Here is a 24,297-nt window from a genome sequence, read left to right on the forward strand (position 1 = left end):
ATTGCACCAATTGCAAGCAGTTAGGCCACACAGCCGCCTACTGCTGCAATAAGGCACGATGTAGCAAGTGTGGGGAGACTCATGCGGAAGATTCTTGCAGTGTTAATGCTGAAAAATGTATTCACTGTGGGGAAAACCAGCATGAGCTCTCCACATGCCCGGTGTACATGCAGCGCAGAGATAAAATCAAGCGGTCACTTAAGGAGCGTTCAAAGCGTTCTTACGCTGAGATGCTGAAGAAGACCGTGACCACTTCTACCATAACATTGAACCCCTTTGATCTGTTGCCCTCCGATGAAACCGATTCTGACGATTCATCAGCGGGAACATCTTATGCCAATCCTAGGGAGTCTAGGAAGAGGAAAAACGTTTCTTCTCCTAAACTTCCCCGTAAAGGTCCTGAGATTTCCCAAAGTGTAATGAAAAGTACGAACAAACCAAACAGTGCTGCGAAAAAACCGAAGCAAACTCCTCCTGGGCTTGCAAATTTAAAGTCCCAGAAGGAGTTCCCAGCACTGCCAGGAACATCTAAAACCCCAGTTGTTCCTTTTGCACATCCAGTTGATGAAACAAACTCTGGATTAGTGAAATTTTCTGACATTGTGGACTGGATTTTTGAAAATTTCAATATACCCGATCCAATTAAAATTTTTCTTACAGCATTCCTCCCAACAGTTAGATCATTTTAGAAGCAGTTGACTGCCCAATGGCCCCTCCTTGCAGCGATTGTATCCTTCGATGCCTAACTCAACTGCGTATATGAAGGATTCTATCTCTGTCTTACAGTGGAATTGTAGAAGTATTTTACCAAAAATTGATTCGTTTAAAGTTTTGATAAATAAAAACAAATGCGATGCATTTTCCCTTTGTGAAACTTGGCTTACTTCAAATATTGATCTCAACTTCCATGATTTTAATATTATTCGCCTTGATCGAGACACCCCATATGGAGGAGTACTTTTAGGGATTAAAAAGTGCTATTCTTTCTATCGTATTAACCTCCCCTCGATTCCAGGCATCGAAGTTGTCGCATGTCAAATGACAATACAAGGTAAAGAGCTTTGTATTGCCTCAATATATATTCCTCCCAGAGCACAGGTTGGGCAACGGCTGCTCTTTGATTTAATAGAACTTCTTCCCTCGCCACGTTTGATTTTAGGAGACTTCAACTCTCATGGTGTGGCTTGGGGTTCCCCTTACAATGATAACCGCTCCTCTTTAATCTATAACCTTTGCGATGACTTCGACATGACTATTTTAAACAACGGTGAAATGACACGTATCCCGAAACCTCCAGCGCGCCCAAGCGCTTTGGACCTATCCTTATGTTCGACGTCGCTACGGTTGGATTGCACATGGAAGGTAATCCTTGATCCTCACGGTAGCGACCATTTGCCTATTCTTATTTCAATTAATAACGGGTCGACTCGCATGCGACCAATTGACATTCCGTATGACCTCACACGGAATGTCGATTGGAAGTTATACGAGGAAATGATTTCAAAAGCGGTCGAGTCGATTCAACATCATCCACCACTTGAAGAATACAACCTCCTCGCGGGCTTGATTCTCGACGCCGCGTTGCAAGCCCAAACGAAGAAATATCCCGGCGTAACGATCAAAGAACGGCCTCCCACTCCGTGGTGGGACCAAGAGTGCTCAGATGTCTACACGCAAAGATCCGACGCGTTTAAGGCCTACCAGAAGGGAGGTATACCTGGCGACTATTTACGGTATTCGGAGCTTAATACCAAGCTTAAAAGTTTGGCTAAAGCAAAGAAACGCGGATATTGGCGTCGGTTCGTGAACGAGACGTCGAGGGAGACATCGATGAGCACTCTTTGGAACACAGCCCGAAGAATGCGGAATTGCGTAACGGTCAACGAAAGCGAGGAGTCTTCAAGTCGGTGGATATTTGATTTTGCCAGGAAAGTATGTCCGGACTCTGTTCCTGAGCAAAACATTGTTCGCGATGCGTCTCCGGGCCACGACGCGATAGAATCACCTTTTACGATGGCAGAATTTTCAGTTGCCCTCCTGTCCTGTAACAATAACGCGCCTGGGTTAGATAGAATCAAATTCAACTTGTTGAAGAATCTACCCGGCAATGCCAAGAGGCGCTTGTTGGACTTGTTCAATAAGTTCCTGGAGCAAAACATTGTACCGCAGGATTGGAGGCAAGTGAAGGTGATCGCCATCCAAATACCAGGGAAACCAGCTTCTGATCACAACTCTTATAGGCCGATTGCAATGCTATCCTGTATCCGGAAATTGATGGAAAAAATGATACTCCATCGTTTAGACCATTGGGTCGAATTAAATGGTCTACTATCAGATACTCAATTTGGCTTCCGCCGCGCCAAAGGGACGAATGATTGTCTTGCGTTGCTTTCAACAGATATTCAACTGGCGTATGCTCGCAAAGAACAAATGGCGTCTGCGTTCTTGGACATTAAGGGGGCTTTTGATTCCGTTTCTATTGACATTCTTTCGGGTAAACTTCACCGACAAGGATTTTCTCCAATTTTGAACAATTTTTTGCACAATTTGTTGTCCGAAAAGCACATGCATTTTACGCACGGCGATTTGGCAACTTTTCGCACTAGCTACATGGGTCTTCCCCAGGGCTCATGTTTAAGCCCCCTTCTTTACAACTTTTATGTAAATGACATCGACGAATGTCTGGCAAATTCATGCACGATAAGACAACTTGCAGACGACAGTGTAATCTCTGTTACAGGAGCCAAAGCTGCCGATTTGCAAGGACCATTGCAAGATACCTTGGACAATTTGTCTGCTTGGGCTTTACAGCTAGGTATCGAATTCTCTCCGGAGAAGACAGAGATAGTAGTTTTTTCTAGGAAGCATGAACCTGCTCAGCTTCAAACACAATTAATGGGTAAAACGATTTCTCAGGTTTTGGTACACAAATATCTTGGTGTCTGGTTCGACTCTAAAAGCACCTGGGGTTGTCACGTGAGGTATCTGATAAAAAAATGTCAACAAAGAGTGAATTTTCTTCGTACAATAACCGGACAATGGTGGGGAGCCCACCCAGGAGACCTTATAAGGCTTTACCAAACAACGATATTGTCTGTCATTGAGTACGGGTGTTTCTGCTTCCGCTCCGCAGCAAACACACATTTGATCAAACTGGAGCGAATACAATATCGTTGTTTGCGTATCGCCTTGGGTTGCATGCAATCGACCCATACGATGAGTTTGGAGATCTTAGCTGGAGTACTACCATTGAAAACCCGCTTCTGGAGCCTGTCTTCTCGTATTCTAATCAAATGTGAGCTCTTGAACCGTCCCGTGATTGAAAATTTTGAAAGGTTAATCGAAATTCTCAAACCCGTTTTATGACATTGTATTTCAATCACATGTCCCAAAATATTAACCCTTCTTCGAATATTCCAAATCGTGTCGACTTATCAAATACTTCTGATTCTACTGTGTTTTTCGATACATCCATGATAGAAGAAACTCGTGGAATCCCGGATCATTTACGCGTGCAGCAGATCCCTAAAATTTTTTCCAATAAATATCGAAACATCAACTGCGACAATATGTACTACACTGACGGATCACTTCTTGATGGGTCCACTGGCTTCGGTATTTTCAATAACAATTCAACCGTCTCCCATAAGCTCGATAATCCTGCTTCTGTTTACGTCGCAGAATTAGCTGCAATTCAGTACACCCTAGGGATTATCGAAAAAATGCCCACGGACCATTATTTCATCTTTACGGACAGTCTCAGTTCCATTGAGGCTCTCCGATCGATGAAAGATGTTAAGCACTCTCCGTATTTCCTGGGGAAAATACGGGAACATCTGAGTGCTTTATCCGAAAAATCGTATCAGATTACCTTAGCGTGGGTCCCTTCTCACTGCTCGATACCGGGTAATGAGAAAGCGGACTCTTTGGCTAAGGTGGGCGCAACAAACGGTGATATTTATGTAAGACCAATTGCCTTTAATGAATTTTTCGCTTTTGTACGTCAGAATACGATCATCAGTTGGCAAAATTCTTGGACCAAGGGGGAACTGGGAAGGTGGTTACATTCCATAATTCCCAAGGTATCGACGAACCCGTGGTTCAAGGGGTTGGATGTAGGTCGGGATTTCATTTGCGTGATGTCCCGGCTTATGTCCAATCACTATAGATTTGACGCGCATCTCCGTCGTGTTGGGCTCGGGGAGAGTGGTATCTGTGCCTGTGGTGAAGGTTATCACGACACATGTCCCTTATATACGTTTTCCTGAAATCCATCCACGCCCCAGTTTAGTCCTATCCCCTTCCGCCTACATCCAACCAAACGACAAGAACACGTTAAGACCCCGGATCCGGAAACAGCAATCAGACCCGCACGATACTCTCAAGACCCGATGGAAACAACCCAATATGCCAGTCCGTAATATCTTGGCCCAGCAGCGGAACAAATTTAATATGCTGCTTACCTATGGCAATGAAAACCATCAAACAGCAATCCTGTGCTTTTAATGCAAAATATTCTAGCTTTAAGTTAGATTTAGTTTCAGCTCGTAGTCGGCAGCGAGGATAAAAAATTTGCTTTTAGTTATTAAGATACTTCAGAAAGTAAGCTACCAGATATAATTGGCGCCGTTAAACATTGAATTGTATTTGTGCCGTGTCAAATAAACTATAGATGAAGAAAAAAAAAAAGCTTAAGATGCGTTGACTTCGTCGTCACGTCAGTCTGCGCGTAGGTATATAAGTATCGGCGTACACTTCCTTCGTATTCCTTTTTCTAATATATTTCTTGTTGTGAGTGTACACCACAACACGTGGTCTCTAATGTGCACAACTCGGTATATGAAGTTATTCAGACAGTGTGAACCAAACGAACAGACCCAATCTATTCGTATTCATTTGGCTGATGATCATTATTTTTCTATATTCTCCTGTGTCTGTTTTCTCCCAGAAACTAATGCAACAAACCAACATTTCGTTACGAATTGAGAGGATTTAGGTTTATACGCAATCTGTACAATTCACAAGTTGTGCAGCTCGAGATAAAATGACGATTGAATCATTTTCGTCGCATTTCCATTACTGCCGTCTTGAAGACTCATCGCTTTCGTTGACTACATAACGATTCGCCTTCTTCGAGCTGAGTGTCTCTTTCGAGGTTTCGTTTTTGAACCAACGTCAAAAACCACGTTTCATTGCGAAACCAAGCTTTCAAACTTGATCTTAAGTTCGCGATACCGATTGAAGTACACTAGGGTCTTTTTATGCGGTTTATTTTTATGCGTTTTATTAAACGCGACGGAAGACGGATTATTTTTATGTGATTTGTAAGACTATTTGTACGCGGTATCAAATAAGTTCAGTATAAGCACATCTAATCTCACCCCTAAAAAGCGGTTCAATCAACCGCGTAAAAAAGACCCCAGTGAAGTCGAGTATGCTTTTCTCCCGAAAGGTTTTGAACGCGTCGAATTTTTCCACACTAACATCGGAGCACATTGTGTCCCCCCACGTGGTGAGAGGCCGTCTGTTAATCTTTATAGCGGATATCACTTCGTTTGGACTTGTAATGCGGCGTCAATAACAAAATGTTAATCGATCAGGAAAAAAATCAGTATCAGTCCTTAAAAATAGTCGTTTGTTTCCAACTCTTCCTCTTCATTGGAAATGGAATCTTTTGCCAAATATTTAAACTTATTATTAAATCTGTGCAAGGATTATTTCTCTGTGTCGCTTAACTAAACTTATGATTAAATCTGTGCAAAGGATTATTTCTTATGTGAGGAAAAAAAAAAAAAAGGATTATTTCTCTGTGTCGCAAAAAATAAAAAAAACTGCCTCCAAATGATGAGGAGATCTTACACTGACTTGTTAAGGCCCAAGTAGCAGTCACAGTCACAGATGTCAATAATTTACATCTACCACTTCAAATCAACTTCTATGTAACCAATAGTTGTGGTAGTGTATCAACAAACATCAGCGTGAATAATGTATTGGCATTGAATAAGTTTGGTATTGCTTGGATTTGATGAGAATATAGAACAAACGATGAACATTCTGTTTTAGGTTTAAAAGTTACAAAATGTTACATCCGTGGATCATGAGAGTATGTTATTTTATGTATTTTCGGTTTTATCTTGTCTCCACATTGTTCCGCTAGTGATTTTTCAAGCATTTCCAGCGAACAAAACACCCCAGGCATTAACTGAAGGAAACGCCTAGTGCTTCATAAAGATACACTCATGTAGTGCGAGATATATTCAGTGTTTGTTCATAATGTTCTTCTGGTTGAAAAATATACTCATAAATATTAAATTATGTTAAATGGCATTAGAATAGTATGTCAACTAAATTTTGTGATCAAAAATGTTGTTCGATATCACTGTATATGTTGCATGATGGCCATTAAACTGATTGCACTCAAAACGGTTGACCAACCACGTTCTTTATCGCAGACATGTTAGAAAATGAATCAATATTTTTGTGCTTATGAACATTGGCGAGCAACGCAATGTTCGCGATACGTTTGAAATTCAACAATTAAGAACCATACCGAAGATAGATGTGCAAAAGCGGTTGAGAACCGAGAAAACGTGTTTGGAATATTACAATGACGACACAGACTCTATCTCATAACCTATCCATCATTTCGTCAATAGCTATATAGTATACGTGGGCAATTCCTTGATAGAGAGTCATTTATATACATAGTCAAGAGTAGACGTCGCCACAGCATCGTGGATAAAATGAATGATGTAGATACTGGTATGGTCGGTTTTGTCAGCACGTCATCGTGTCGCTGCTGGGTGTTCATTAGCATCGGGACAGCAGAAGATGCATACCATCACCGGTGGTGATTTTATGGAAAAAACCGTCGCCTCATGTTTGGATTTGTGGTGAGGATTAGAATGTATCCAATTTGCGAAATTGTGGTGAAACAGCTCTATTGACAACATTATCAATTCAACAGCACGGAGAGTTAGATGGACTAAACAATGTTACATGCATATGAGAAAAAATGCACCTATATTCGTTGTTGGATGCGTTATATTTTTCAATATCATTAATAATTTTACATGTTTGACAAAAGACTACGTTTGACTGTTCGTAGCATGAAGATCTCGAATGCTACTGAACTCAAAGTTTTTTTTTATTAATGAAATCAAATATTTGGGTCGTAAAAATCTTCGTATGGTACAATTCTAGAGAATCTTTAACAGTTATGTTTCCGACGGGGTAGCCGGGTATGAATGAAATGTAGCGGAGTAGTGATGTTAACAAATTTTTACAGAAGGCTAATAAATTGTATTTATGCCGATGGTGACGATGATACGATATTAAGTGTTAACCCTTAGTTAACCTTTACGTGATGTCAGTATTAATAAACATCCTATTAAGTTTAAACAAATTCTAACTTGAAGTACTTTGCCCTGCTAGCTATGTGTGAATACAATATCATTATTTAGTTTGATTATTATATATACTGGCCCTTTGGTAAGTTCAAAAACGAAGATTTTCTGCTGTTAAAATATATCTATATGATAAAGTCAAAATATAAAATAAATTCGTGTGACTTCAATTTTTTCGCGAATGGCCACAATAGGAGACCAATTTAGAAATGCTATGGCCAAAACAGGAGCCTAGAGAAGTTTTTTAATTGGAAAATATGTAAACAATACAACAGAATTTGATTATTTAAACTCATTGCTAGTGCATGATATAGGCGATTTCATCCGATTTCGAAGGAAGAGGGACACATATCTCTCATACTTAACATACTATCGCCAAAACCGGTGCCCTTACCCTAATTAGTTATTCCTTCTATGTTCTTATATGAACCTCTCCGTAAAAAGTTAAATTTCTTGTAAATATGTCAAAAATTAATAGAGCTATACGGATGTAATACTGCACCACATTTCAGGTTGAATCCATACTTCAAATTAAACAAATTAGTCAATAGAAATGAACAGAAATAGTTATACCATGTTTTTGTAACTTATAACAGAGAAAATAACTACTACTGTTGTGTTCGCCTCTAGTATCTACTTACTGTTCATGAAGTTCGTTCGAGAAATTCCTCGACATTTCGACAAAATGCAAATGAAATTATCCCCCAGTAATTTGCAATTCCTCGAAATAGGTTTCTCTAAGGACCAAGTAGAGTGTGTAATTAGTTTACCAAAAGTAACGTGTTTATTGGTGGTTGTTGTGGACATACAAAAACGGACACAGCGAAAACGGTGATAATTACATTTATGGACATACTATCACTTGGCTATAATTGATTATTCTTCCAACATTTGAGATGCTGACGTTATTTCCTCTCCTTCTCTCTATCTACTTACAGGATATGTTGTTGAATATCTTTGTGAATGTGTCTTTTCTAGTGTTGATGTTAAATATAAATGTCGTAAGTGGATACAACCAGTTACATATCGGTGGAATTTTTCCTATTAACGGAAAAGGAGGCTGGCAGGGCGGTCAGGCTTGTATGCCTGCTGCAAAGCTGGCTCTTCAGGATGTCAACGAGAAAGAAGATCTATTGCCTGGATTTAATCTGACACTACACAGCAATGACAGCGAGGTAAGTGAGAGAGGGGTACAAATGAGGAGCTGGAGCTGGTGCTTGCGTTCTGATTGCGAATGGTTTATCTCATATTTTTAATGAAAATACCATCTTGATACTTAATGTAATTATTATGAGATGTGTGATTTAGTAGCGACATATGTTTTTATTTAGTTATGCAGAAAAGATACATTACCTCTGGAAAAAAACTGACAAACATGGTAAATTTTAGAATCATTTTCGCTTAAATGTGGAAAATGTAATTATTGTCATCCTATTTATCTACGCTGTTGGCCTGGGTTCGAATCCAAACACTGACATAGAGTTTGATGGTTGTGGGGTGGCGTGGTCCACTCACAACCAACCCAACTAGTCTAGATTTCGACCGACATCGGGAGATTTTCTGAGGCGAAAAAACTCTGGAATCACGCCTTCTATCGCATGGGGAAGCAAAACCGTTGGCGCCGGTCCGCTAATCAACGGGTCGTAAGATAGAGTCCTGGGGGGAGTCGCTTTCCCGGGCGTCGGTGATTGGCACAACAAAAGTGGCGGAACTAGACTGACGGAAAATAAGAGAGAATAAAAAAAGATAGTGAGAGTGTTATAAAAACAAGCTAAATAATTAATTGTATAAATGAATTGTAATTTTTCAACATTCATTCGAATGCAAGTTTAAAACGTGGTTGCTTGCATACATTAAAGATATTCCTTTTTTTCTTGTTATTATGCTCTATCGGGATAAATAAATCAGCTAGCTAGCTACGCAATTCGTAGAAGGCTTTGTTTGTGGCCACTATTCGCCTCTTTAGCCGCGAACCTTATTATTACACGTCACCAAAAACCCTGGTAAATAAATTCGTCGACTACTCTAAATGGTTCCCCATATATACCCATCGCAGCACCAACATCCGACGGGCTATTACGCTCTCTACCAGCCACCATGCACTTCGTTTTGGTAGAGTATATGACAAGCCATATTCTCGCAGCTTCCCTCTTAAGAGCTCCGAAAGCCCCTTCCATCGCTCGGTTGATATCAATGCAATGATGTCAATAGCTTCTGCAAAACCTAGGAGCATGCGTAATGATGATGCCACTTCTTTGCACGCCAGCCCTCCGTATAGCTCTTCTCCTTCCAATGTGAAGTTGAACAATAAGGTTGACAGCCTGTCACCCTGCTTCAAGCCATCTAACATTACGAAAGCGCCCGATAACTCACCGGTTACTCTAGGGTGGCACGAATCAGTCTTATTAATTTTGTTGGGAAACCATGTTCTAGTATAATTTGCCATTACTCATTTCTCTTAACTGAGTCGTACGCTGTTCTGAAGTCAATGAACTGCATCTGCAAGTTGAATTCTTGAAATTTATCGAGGATTTATCGCAAGGTGAATCACCATTGTGATTCGTTTACAAAGTTTCCTGCAACAGCCTTAGTCTGTGGAACAGAATGTGGGAGAGAGTTTTGTACCCATTATTGAGAACAGTTATGCTTCGATAACTACAGTTCGAGGGCAATTTTTCATCAGACCACATTTTCTGCATAATGAATGGCACAATAGAGCTGTTCGCTCCCGGCTTTGGAAAGTTCCTCTGCACTTTAACTGTTTTCTTCATCCGTCCATAGATGGTGGATCCACAGCTTGCCCATCATTCACAATATCCATCCTACTTCTTTCGACGACTCTTTCTCCTTCGCCATTTTACAGCATACTAAAATATTGTTTTCAACATCTGATTTATCGATAGTTAGGTACCTCTCCTTACAAGGGCAGACATGTTTTGGTTCCTGATTCCGTTAATTTTTTGCAGAATCTCCTCACGTCGTACCTGGAGAAGCAGCCCTTAGCTTCCGCAAAAACAAGCCCCCAATGCTGACGTTTTTTCGATGGCGATGGCGTCTATTTTTTGTGGCTCTAGCAGCTCGATATCTCCCTCCGCTCTATCGTATCTCAGCCGTAGGTTGTCGCAGCTGTACGCAACACTCCTCGCACAGCGGATATATCCTCATTGTTTGGTAAACTTGTTCATCGATCGACTAATCAACTTTCTGAGAGTACTCTGCAGCCACTCACTTGATAACAGCTGAATGTTCAATTGTATTTTCCTCGTAGTCCTCAATGTCAATACTTGCAGATCTTGCACACCACGAGATAGTTATCCGAGTCAACGTTTGGTCCCTTGAACGACCTTATGTCTGTAACGTCGGAGAAGTGCCGACCATTCATCGGAGCATGGTCAACAGCTGAGAGCAAACCACCCCTTCTGGGTGCATCCAGGTTTGTTTTTGAATATTCCGTCGCGCTAAATAAGTGCAACTGATAACCATACCTCTGGCTGCAGCGAAATTGATAAGCTTCAGGCTTTTATCGTCATAGAATTTCTCCTTCTCGTTATCCAGTTTGTCATTATTCGGTGCGTACACATTGATTAGGCTGTAATTAAAAAATTTACTTTTAATTCTCAACACGCATCGTTTCCATTAGGGTGCCAATCATTTATATGGAACAAGAAGTAAAAAACACAAAATGTTCACCTACCCGAAAAAACACCCTGTGCAAAATTTTAGCCCTGTCGGACTTAAAACGGAGTGGCGCCAAGTGATAGAAGTTTGACTTTGAAAAATTCGAAAAATCACCAAAATCGTGAATTTTTTTTCCAGATGACACCAGACCTCGACGTTTTATGCATTTTCAAGCCATCTGGTGCCAAAAAAAAAAATCGAGAACCGAAATTTCATGCACTTCACTCTGTTGGGTTAAGAGGCCAAAGTTCAATCGTTTTACGCCACCCCATTTTGGGCCCGATTGAGCTGAAATTTTGTAATATGCAGTTCCCATCTGGACAAGTTGTTGTGCAACCAGAAAGAAGACACTTCAAAGGATTCAGAATAATCTTTTAAAAATGATTTTGAAGCGTCCTCCCTGGTTTAGCACGAACGAGCTACATAGGCTCACTAATGTAGAAACATTAGAAAATATGTCAAGCCAAATTATCAACAAATTCCGACAAAAATCGTTGCAATCCTCAATTGCATAATATTAAATAACACCCATAATCAGCATGTGAGTGTGGTCTAAAAGTTTAAGTAAGCTTTTGAAAAATTCATAAGCCCAAATATATTTAGTTTATGCTGCTAAAGTGTCACTTGGCTAAAAGATGCATATAAAATGAAAAGGTACGGAGAAACGGAAAATAAATACCCATACCTAGTGTCCAGAATTTGTGTCTTGCTGGTAAAGCAGCTTACAAAACTGTTTAATGGGCAACCGTTCATTTCCGCTCGATTGCGTGTGTACATTTTAGTAACCTTCATTTCCATTTTGGGTCAAGTTAGGCTGAAAGGTTTGTTTTAAACATATCTGCTTGTAGAAACAAGTTTACCCACAAATTAAAGTTGCTAATTTATGCGGCTTTATCCCCAAAACTTTACTGACACGAAATACCTTTTTCTTAAGGCGCGGTTCACTTTTGCGTTTGCAAACGATCTTTCGAAAGATAAACTATCCCTAATTTGCTGTTATGTCTGCCTATTTAGCAGAAGTAAAATTTTCCATCATAATTAATTACGATAAAAGCTACCTATAAAAATTTGTTTCAGTTTTGTTGAACAAGCTCATTTCTTTAACATTTAACTTTAAGTTATTGTATGCAAGCTTGTATCGAAATATTCTCCAAATTTATCTGGTACTGCAATTAACTTCCTTATTAAGAATTTTAAATAAATATTATCGCGTATCAGACATGTCTCTGTAATGATTTAGGATTCTGCAACTTCTTACTAAGACTAGATATTTCGTCACCATTAGACTCTATCTGAATTTCATAATTGCGTTCAAGCAATTCTTAGATTTCAAGCTGGTAGCAGACTGAATACCAAAAATTATTTACATTTGTTTTCATTCATCATAATATCTCTTAATCATTAATTATTTCTGTATTTGTTAATTATTTTTTTTTTATTTGAACTTCCATAATTAATTATGAGATAACCACCATTACTCGTCGGGAAAAATTAGATGGGAGCTTAGAAAGCCACAAAAATCGTTACCTTGATCCATAATAAAAACGGTAAATGAGTGTTTTGTGGAGATTTTATAATTTTAACAAAATATAAATTTCAATATTTGGTAAAGTATAAAAATTAGGCATATTTGATGATTATAAATTTCAAATTTTAAATCGAAATAATTCCTTAATCAAATAGCTCCTATTACAGAAGATGAGTTACTCGCCAGGCCAATTTTGGTGTTGCAGATGGCGAGTCGGTGAGTCGGCTGTATTTTAGACGCGTGGCTGTCTAAGTGAACTGCTTGACTCGTTCGTGGCTGTCTAGCCAAGTTTCACTTGCGTTCCCTAATGCAACATTTTACTCGCCTCGTCAGGGATTGGAGGTGAGGCGAATTGCGTCTTCTGTAATGGGCCCCTATCTCTGACATGGTGACTTCCACGAAATGTTGATCGAATATGAATCTAATCTTCAAATTTCGTTTAATAACATCCCTACTTTAACTTTCTTTTATGGTTTTAGTAGCTAATCAAAATCTTCAATGTCATGATACATATCGTCAGTTGAATTCAATACTGGCACAACTCAAAATTCATAGTTTCGCGAAAAACGTGTTTGAAAACTTAGGTCAAAAATTTCTTATTTCATTTCTGTGAAAAATTCGAATTTTAAGACTTCCCATTTTTATTTAACTTGTTTGGGTCTATCATGTACATGTAACAAGCTAGTTATATGAGTTTTAACCTCAATTTTCAGTCGTGTTAAAGATATTTTAGATTCGTGCAATAACGGCACATCTGCATATAACTCTGGAATATTTGTGAATTTTGAAACGAGTCTTTGTGAGATGAAACCTATTAGTATTTGGCATCGTTTGCCATTAAAAACTTAAAACTGCAAAATTTTGAGTTGTGCCAGTATTGAATTCAACTGACGATATAATAGTCACAATAACTAATTAGACCTTTACGTTCTTCGGAAACATACAAGTGGGAAGAGATAAAATATTACAATAACAATTCTGTAACAAAATCGAATATTTCTTATGCAAGTGACAGCGAAATACACCGCTTACTTACTAAGTTTCGATAAAATTCTTAGAAAGAAGACTAATGGAATTTTACTGATTAAAAAAGACTGAAATGGTATCTTTCAGAAACATGAAGAATAAGATCCATTTAACGATAGGCATTAAAATATCTGTAGTAGCATCAAATGCTTGTTTTTCATTTCATTCCGCAAACTAACTAATAATAAAAACATTCAACAACCATGTTGAAAATGCTCAACGGTACACTCAATTTTTGCACGTTTTTTTGCATGACTTCTCACAGTAACATGGTTCCCTTTGATATTATTTTTTCATTGAGAATGCAAAGTAAACCGTGTAATTTAAATAAATAGTCCAACCGTAATCCATACCATCCCATAACCCTCATGCAAACAAATAGTACCCGCCGATGTGAGTAACAGAGTTTTGATTAAAGAATAAAAAAGCTATTTTCAAAAGTCTATTTGTAAACCATTTTATCGAATATGGTCATTCGCCGTAACTGCTAGTCACACTTAAAGCTACCTAGACGTTTTCAAAGCACCATTAATGTAATAGTGTCTACATAAATTTGTCGGCACACAATAATATGCCCTATGAGCAGGACCAAATGCAAAGTATTTGAATTTGACACTTGGTTATGTAACCGCCGAAACCGTTCAAGGGCACACAAGGGCAAGGCACGCCAAAGCAGAGAAATGGCACTCCAGAAACGTGAACGATAATTTGCTATGCTAACACAGCTCTTCTAAAGAGCAAACTACAAGTTTTTTGCATTGTTGTGAACGTTTTTCTAATGGATAATTTGAAGTAGGTATTGAGTGTTGTGAAGGTTTGCTACTTCTGAATGAAAACGGTAATAATGAACGTTTCTCAGTGCAATTACTAGCGTGCCAGCATGAAATGATATTTTTACTTCAACGCGAAACACATGCAGATGTGTGGCTCTGGATTCGTGTTCCATTACCTGGTTCTATTCTGCAGAGGAAGAGAAAGTTAAATGGGTCTGAAAAACCATCGAATAAATTACCGAAAGCTTAAAATCTTGCGCACACTTCAAATTTATGTTTAGAAGTCATTAACATTTTCCTTGTTTAAGAGTATACACGTGTTTGCCGATTTAAGCACAAGACAATTTTCAATGTCGGTTCAACATTTATATTCAGAGAAACTCTGTGGAAATAAATTTACATCCATAAAGTTTTTCTAGAGTAACTAATCAAAATGTAATGAGTTTTGATGTCTAGATTTACTGAATACATTACTTTTACATAGTTTTGAAAGTTGCAAGTATTTCCTGCACAAACACATAAACACGTTTACTTTAAGGTTGGAATGAATAGAAGACACTTGTGAAAAAAATCTTTGCAAATTAAGCAAATGATTCAATAATTTTTATTATGAACGCAATGCATTTAATACAGGAAAATACAGGATAGGAGTAACTAGATTCCGTTGATCAAAATATTTTTGATCAAAATCAAAAAATCGTGGATAATCAGTCAGGCGGGATTTGTAGAAATAAAAGTATGATGTAGCAGCTTTAGATGAATATAAGTATGTATATTAAAACCAAAACTCTTTGGTTTTGTGAAGTAATCTTGAATTCGACAGCATCATGTGATCACATATCGTAGATATGTGATAGAAAAGTATGATCGTTATATAACAATTCGTTCATTGGAATGTCCTTTATACAAAGATGTATCCAGCTTTTTACGGACCATAATGGCAGACGCTATGCACGTTCGTAATATGCGACCCTCTCTGCTTACGATCAGGGATTCTTGGTGAATTGGAAACACGAATGTTGCTAGTTATATTTTACTTTTGATAAAGCACTTGAAGTCTCGAAGCTGAGGTAAGCAAAGTTTTCAAAAGGGTGGGCAATTTATTGCGAACTTTGCATTATAGCGTCCGGCAATATGACGCGTAAAAGCTGGATAGCAAGAAATCAGTAGGGCTTGCAGGAAATCAACAGGTATTGAAAACAGGAAAAAATGTACTAGATTTTCATTTAAGAAAATTGATTCATATTTCGAACAGACAAATATATTTGTAGCTTACTGTTACCATTTTTTACAGTACGTTTGAATGCTAATATTTGTGCTTGTTTGTTTTACAGAAATACTGGAGGCTTTCTTACTGAATCAAAAGACAACTTTTATTTCTGGTATTCCCTTGTATGCATTTTCTGAAACAGAACTCTGTATTGCTTCAAGTGATTGCAAGCGATCCGCTATGATTCGACGTTACTGAAAGTGGAGAAGGCATAATTGAGACATGGTCACTCGAGCGTGATTTGGGATGCCCAGTCGAATTACATTTTTTATAAGTAAAGAGAGCCAAAATAAGATATCAATGGTGATATAGAAATTGTTTCACAATGAGATGTGTGGGTGAGCCATCATCAAAAGTTTCAAATTGATCCGAACGTTTTTTCCACGCGAATTATTTTGCCTGCTTCTCACAGATCATTGTGGGCATAGCAGCGGTTACGAAAAGTGGAACAGTTAATTGTTGAATAAATCATCCATGTCAGTTCTTAGAACGGGTTGCTCAGGGGGTAAACATAATAAAACAAAACAAGTGTAAACTCCAGTGCGCAAACTTGTGTACTGTTTCTGTCAAAATTTAATTCTATGGTCTGAGAATCGTTTTCGACGTATACGACTACTTCTCTTGATGCCGATGATTTGATCAAGTTTGCGAAAATCGAACAGATTTTAAGTGTAGGTGTTTTTAAGTGATTATTACGACTCTCTTAAACGCAATAGGAGTTGAAATTATGTATAATCATTTCTGATTAAATTATTGTAATCAAAACAAATAAACATTATCTGTAGCTATCTAATCGCCAAATATCGAATGAGTTATTGCGTTTGATATGATGATTTTTGAGTGTTGTTGGTTCTGTGTGCTTTTAATGAATGTCATTGTGAGAGATGAGTCGAGATAAATTAAATACACAAAAAAGGGTCATGAACATCCAAAAACATAAATCGATTTAGATATATTTTATTAATTAGAGATTTATTATTAGAGTGTAGCTAAATTCATGCAACATATATACACCTTGAAACTTACTAGAGGATGTGTAAATCGAACTGATCGTGTGGAAACGGAGTCGGGAAAAACCATTCTTTTGACGAAGTTTGCAGCGCATGGACGCGTCCAGGATGTGGTTCCAAGGAAAAATCACCACAGTCATTTACTGCAGCGGTTTTCTTTTGCAAATTACTGATGTAATTTAGTGATTACTATATATTATAATATATTGAATTTGGGTTTTTAGAGACTTATGAAAAAAACCATCCTCAACACTTGACTTGAAAATTTCTCCGATGGTATTTTTTTTAATTTGGCTCAGAGATATAGGATTACAAAACATCGTATCTAGATACTAGACATTCCATAGATAAAGGATGGTTATCACGACGAAAGCTATTATGCGTCCAGTAATTTAGAACTGTTTGTGTCGCCTAGTAGACCTTCCAGTTAGTCTCGATATACGATGTTGGTCTAAAAAGCCAGTCGTCGTAGGTTCGAGTATCGGCTCGGGAGAGACTATTAGCAAAAACATCATATCAAGAAAGACTGGGAACTCTGCCTGAAATTGAACGACAGTTTTGGCAGTGCAGTCTGTTGAGCAAAAGTGGAACTGATGCATGCTAGTGTGTGTGCTGGCGATGCGAGCGCAAGCCGAACGCACAGACTAGCCCACCACATATGCACACTCTGTCTTCGCAGCGATGTAATTACCAGCACTTTCATAGCAAACTTCCACCTTTGATAGATGGCGTGCGCTGTTTGATTTGACGCTTGTCATTTATATGGGATCGATTCAGAGATGCCAGTCCTCTTGATATGATGTTTTTGCTATTAGCGTCAGTAGTGTCAGATCGTAGCGCTAGCCTCGCAATTGTCCTGTACATCAAATAACTGGCTGCGAAATCTGTGTAGAATAACCAAGAGGTCAAGTATCGAGACGAAATGAAACTTTGCTTTGCTTATTGTATCGCCTAGTACTGTGTGATTGTATACTGTTTGCTATATGATTTTCATTAGTGCCCCCCTTAATTTTTTCTTGTTATTGAAACATTCGTAGTGATGCTATTTATCATCTTCCGGGACACAATAGTAGATGGTGATACGATATTATTCTTAAGAGAAATTACCTGCACAATATCTTAATTGAGCAAATTACACTTTCTATTCTTGTTCGTTTTTCGCATACTTTTAAAATTATATACATTACCCGCTTTACAATTACTAAACATGTGCCTACTAAATATAAGACAAAAATTGCGCCAAATCGACCCGAGGTTGGTAGCACCCTCTCAAAAATCGTTCAAACTTTTTGAGTGTGAAGATATTATCCATTTAAGCATCTCTGTATACTTGCGTTTCTCCAAAATTAGTCTGGACTGTTTTTTGGAAATAATATATTTTTTATTTATTTCAAATCGATAGAACTCAAAAACGGTAAATTTTACAAAAAAGTGCTTTATGAGTAACTTTTAGAAAATTGTCTGAATTTTCATAAAAAATATGGATAAAATAATATATCCTACACTGAAAAAAAAATGCTATTTAAACATAAAAAATCGATATAAAAAAATAGTCATCTTCGAATTGACAGAAATTGAAAAGGCTTTCCGTTTCGAGGCACTAATGTATTAAATCATAACACTTATACACATTGCTCGATGTTGACGAAAAAAAAGAATGTGAGCGAGCAGTTGTTATAGGCATAATTGTTCCATAATCCGTTCACTTTATTGTTTGTATGAGACAACAGTGGGTTAAACGTAGCATAATCGTGCTGAAAGTATTGGTATACCGAATACATATCTGAACGTGAATGACCTATCAGGCATACGCTGAAAATGCAACATAATTTCACTGAATCATAATTACACAATTTAAAAGTAATGTAGAAAATGCTGTTTTGTTGAGTATTTTTAAAATGATTATCAATCCAGCTTTGTTGTCGTACTCAGATTTCGTAACGCATAAAGGAGGAAAGAGGAAAGGGGTTGAGTCTGCGTTACTTGTTATTACATAGTGAAGGAGGGGGTAGTTTAGACAGCTACGTAACTGTAATGCTTGCATTCAGAATTGAAAATTTTGAGGGGGGTGGGGTGTCAGGTTGTTCAGTGTTAAATAATTTTAAGGGCGAGGAGTCATATCGAACGTTACTTACTGTTGCATAAGGGCGGCGGGGGTCTGAAATCTAGATTTTGAGGCGTTACGTAATTTGTGTACGACGTCTGTCCACGAGCGGTAATGGCAGGATTTGACATACAGGGTGTTAGGGAGCTCACTTAAAATCCTTCAAGGGGTGATAGAGAACCCTATTTGATGAAAAAGAAAAATCCTTCTACGCATATGGCCAAAATTTAACTACTGCAGAGTTATTTACTTTTGAAGTTTTCGGTTATGTTTGCCTCTAACGAGGTATAGCACAAGAAGTATGATAGCTAGCTCAATTCTGTTAGTTTAATTGGAGAGCTTTCGTAACCTAAAGTGTCTTAAAAAGGTTGAATTAGAAAATAAGAAGCACTTTTTTGTGTGGACTCATCACTGCGACCAGAGATTAGATCAGTTGTGATATTGCCCAGGTGTTTTCCTGTACTCCGCGACTTTATATTATTGGCAATAATCACTATTGAAGTAAGTGATACGCTTGTCGTTAGTATTCGTGCTTGTGTGTAAGTTTTACCTTTCCGTTTCAAGCTTACTGCTCTACTAAACCGAGCCTCTGTCCATCCTAACAATATCGCCAATTGTTATTACAATTGCCTGGAGAGAACTTTCATACGTTACTCACACCAGTTTTATTATAATAGGAACTTATGTTTTTGTTAGAAGGAGAGTCAACAGCGGTACTGTAAAATTCACACGCAAAAGTTCAAGCTTTAATCATCCAATGTGTCCTTTCAATTCGCACAGAATTTGCTCTGACTTCGCACAAGCAATGCGTAATACGCATAACGCAAAAGTTGTACAAGGAATACATTGACAGAGATCAAAATCAGAATATGTATCATATACACAAAAATCGTAATGTCTCGGTAAACTTCGGCTTCGGGCGAACGATCAGTTTCGAGGCGCTCAAGAAACCGTTCTTTACTTTCGCGAGCCGGTGCGTATCAACGGCTCGTGCATCCCTAAAAATCGTCAGCAACCGAAACAGCCAATAGCGAGCCTTGTTGCCGCGGAAGTTATTAACGCTGGTGCCAGTAACGCAGAACCGAATGCATGTGAATGAAACCAGAGTCATAATTAAATGGAAAATGTTTTGGACTAATCTCATGTTTTTGTTTATTGTTAATGATTGAATGATCTTTTCAAATGACCTGATACATGAAAGTGAATCGATCAGACAATAATTTCTTCAATGGAGTCAGTACCCAACTTATCAGTATTGATTGCTGGTTGCACTGTTTTAACGATGCCAACCTTCTGAACATCGGCTGATGCTTTATAAGTGTAGTGGTTTGGAGCTGTGCAATACATTCAAAATACGCTAGAGCATCAAATGCGTTATGCCCAACGCACATGCGTTGTACTGGTTCCAATTTTAATCAGTAAATGCGTTAATTTCGCTCATAAATGATCTGGTTACGCACACTCCAACTTTTGCGTGCAGATTGAAGGAAGGGTACGTGGTAGGGAGCCTGAAAATAAACTCATGCTAAAGTCCTTTGATAACCAAATGGCCTGATTCTACTAAGATTCGAACCCACGACCACGCGCTTACCGAAGCGGACTCTGTAACCTTGCGGCTACGGAGCTCCCCATAAGAAGCACTTAGAAAGGAACAAATATGAAATCTAATGTTTTTTGAGAACTAAACTGTGTTTTGTTGTTAGCTAAATTAAACATTAAAGTCTACTCTACAAGTTGTTCCTTGACACCAAGCATCTGACTTTTTTAGTATAGCTGCTATTTTACTTTAAAAGCAATAAGCTGCGCCTTTATTTAGTGTTGATTCACAATTTTCTTTGCTGTTTCGCGATCATTTAACAGCATGCAGTCATCCTAGGTAAACATATATAGAAGAATAAATTTATAGACAATAATTCAATTGTTATTTCGCTTAGTACACTTCAATTGATCTTTTAATTATACTTACTATAATTTTGTACTAGTTATTTTCGTTTCTGAAGCTGTTTTGCGTTTATTTGTTATATGGGACTGACCAGAATAATATTTTTTTCATCATTTTAGCAACAGACATAGCTGTTTCTTGTGATTTTTCGGGAGCACACGTAATGTGAAGATGCTTCTGAGGTTTATCTCAAAAGAGATGAAAAATCACATGGGACTGTTATGCATTTATGGACAGGCTGAACATAATATAGAAAATTCTGTTAAATCGGAACGACAAGCCTAGCAGCTTTAAAATAAACTAAATAATCCACTAAGTGCTCCGTTAACTCATACTGCCAAATGACGTTGTATTAATCATCAACAAAATTATTAAGTACGAAAATAAATTCTACAGAGAATAGAATAATTTTGATAAATCATCCAAAGAAAAATATAGAAGGATGCCCAAGAGCACAAACGCGAGCTTAACGTAGGACTAGGGATGGTTATATCATGTATAGAATGCGGGATGCTGGTGCAGCCGATGTGATTTTGGTTTTCGCATTAGGCATTGCGAATCAACTCTTCACACGATAGCAAACTAAATTATTCAGTATACAAGCTAACAAGTAAAATTTGCTACGAAGGCTGTATACACTTCTGCGAAGATGCTTTAAAACCTATTCCACTGTAAGGACGTTAGGTCAAATGTTGGTTAGTTAGTTCTTCACTGCACCACCAGTCTTTTAGTTAAAGTTTTCGCCCTAGCACGATACCAATTAGCTGACATTGCCGGTCAATGTCGTCGTTTCGCCTACTTTCTTGATGTTTACGTTTGGAAAATGGGTCGAACGTTTGGAAAATGTAAGGGTATGTTCGATTTTAAGATTTTTCCTCAATTTTATCTTTTTCACGTAGCCTCCCAATCAAATGATTATAACAAACGGGTAACACAAATATATCTGAACTGGATAGAAATAACAAAGCCTGCAATATTTTTGATATGCCAGAATGATAAAAGGTACAGAATTATATCAAATTCTGTTATCATACAGTTGAATGTTCAAAAGTGTGTATTTTAAAAGTATATTTATAACAAAATTTGTTATTCAATTAACAAAATATTGTACATTTTAACTAATTCTGATCGTTTTCTGCCAAAAACCTTACAAAACTTGCTATAATTTGTAATAATTAGTAAGTAATTTAGATAGGAATTTTGATATTTTAACTATTAACGAGATTAATATTAAAAAAAAAAATAAAAAAAAACAAAAAAAACTATTAACGAGACCAAGTTTAGAACACAAGTTGATACAAAACTTTCGTAACAAAGTATCAAGATTAGTTATAATCCTGATATTTTTGATTGATCGGGCTACTACCAAAAAATTTATTTCAGGACCGCTATGAAATTCATTTTATTTGGTTTTCACTACCCTATTTTGCTCAATGGTGCAATTGTGCAATGGTAACATAAAAATTTATGTTACTAGCGACTTTTATTGCAGCTCTTCGTAAAATAATATTAGTATAAAAAACTAGCTTGTGGCATGATTAAACTGGTCGCCGAAGCTAACAGCGGATATGGGCACCAACATTCACAGGAAAAGTTTAAAAGCTATAATTTGTCATTTTTTCAGTTTGAGTTCTTGAGCATTTTTTTTGCATTTGTCGACCAGTCGCCAACACAGGTTGATTAAACGACCTTCTCAGATTCGACGCAATGTTTGGAGCATTGTTTATATGAAGTCACTTCGCAAAATCCCAACGTTTGTTAGACCACCCCTCGCTCCGTAGGAACCTCCCATTTTTTGATAAAAGTGTCAGTTTTTGTCAAAATCTTTTGCTTTCTTGTAATTATGGATACAAATAATTAATGCCTAGCAATAGACTTACACATAATTTTTAAAGAAAATAAGCCAACTATATATTTTTTGCATTTCCAAAATCAAATTGCGTTAACTGGTTAACATCTAAATTTTGTAATAAAAATTACAAAATTTAGAAGCTTTATAAAAATTAAGCCTTACATTCAGGCTTCTTGTAAGGCTAAAACTGAACAATTGATTCACGTGCTGCTTGATTTGTGTGATGAAGCGTTGGTTAACACTTATCAAAGACCTGTTATTATGTGAAGAAAAAAAAAGACCTGTTATTAATACAAAACAACAAATCAGTTCATTTCTCAAAAATTTCCTATGCGTAATTGATTGAAACAATATCACTAGAGAATTTATATAAATTTGGAATACTGCATGAGGTACAATTCTGTACAAGCTCCCATTTCTGATATTGTTAATCGGGATACATGCCAAGGATAAATCTAGACAAACATTTCAAAAGGTCCTATCTGCTTTTATCGTTTTACTGCAGCGTCTTTTTATTTTGGTAATGGTTCAGTTTAGTGCGATGTTTTCGTTCAGAAGGCTAGAGTGATTCCTCCGCTATCAACTTGTGCGAATAACGTGTCATAAAAGGTGTCTAATAAGTTGTGGTGATTGAATGAAAGTGATCGATCAAAAAATCGTTCAAAGCAGATAGGACCTTTTAAAATGTTTCTCTAGAAATATGACGCGTTCAGGTTAATTATGTCACTCCCGTAGCGACGCAGCAGGCAATGGGTTTGATAATGTATCACGAGTATGTAAATGAAATAATCATTTATACGATAATATTGCAACTGGGTTGGCCGTTGGAGAACCAAACATAGTGCATAAAAGTAAAACAGGAATTATTCATAAGAGCACATTTTTTTCACTTGTCGCAAGAGAGTGTGGCAATGAATAACGCAGAATCATCATTATTTCCGATATCAGCGACTTTCTGAAATTATTATGTGAGCGAGGTTATTTACGTTTATGTTTTAAAATTGTTATTTGAAAAACGAACAAAACAACACTAAATGGACAAAGTCGCATGGATATGTTGTTTAGTAAACTAAATTAACACATCACACTACTAAACAACACAACAAATAGTAAGTTTCCAGTAGCATCGGAGAGAGTTGCACCCCACCATCTACTATAGAAAAGCTCTGTGGAAAATTAAAAACAATCAAAGTTATAATGGAAGTTTATTTAATTCAATCGTACTAAGCAATCAATAGAAAACTCAACAAATTCTGTTCAAGTTATATCTCTTATCTAAATTCTTCGAATTGTTTGTAAAAAAATATTCAGATAGAGAATATACCTTAATCCGGCTCCTATTATCGATGTGCGACAGCTGAAAGAACATTAAACGAAAGACCACATGTGCCCGAGCTCTCCTAGAACCATTCGCTGCTGTTTCTCATAAACTCAGTGATGGACGAAAATCTCATTTCCTTTTTATTCTTCTCTATCATTTTCAGGTCAGTTCTGGTTAGATGCGTAGCGTGTCGGGGGAAGGAAAAATCGATTTCGTACAGATACAGCTTTCAGACAATATTTGAAAATCCAATTCCGTTGCTTTTGCAACTGTAAGTTTTTATTTTCGCGGACATACCACTATGGTACTTTTACAAATCGTTACATGCCACCTGAAAATAGGTTTCCGAAGTTGTTTTTTCTTGTCTAGTTTGTTCAGAGCAGAGTT

The 24,297-nt window shown here is 37.5% G+C and overlaps 1 protein-coding gene across 1 annotated transcript in view; it reads left to right on the forward strand.

Moving 5' to 3' along the window:
- LOC129733283 (gamma-aminobutyric acid type B receptor subunit 1) overlaps positions 1–24,297 on the forward strand; it is a 212,117-nt gene that overhangs the window by 35,893 nt on the left and 151,927 nt on the right. Inside the window, exon 2 of the mRNA XM_055695050.1 lies at positions 8,345–8,581. Coding sequence (XP_055551025.1) covers positions 8,345–8,581 — 237 coding nt within the window. The remainder of the gene's footprint in view (positions 1–8,344; positions 8,582–24,297) is intronic.

Source organism: Wyeomyia smithii, chromosome 3 (assembly GCF_029784165.1).
Source record: "Wyeomyia smithii strain HCP4-BCI-WySm-NY-G18 chromosome 3, ASM2978416v1, whole genome shotgun sequence".
Taxonomy (NCBI): Eukaryota; Metazoa; Arthropoda; class Insecta; order Diptera; family Culicidae; genus Wyeomyia; species Wyeomyia smithii.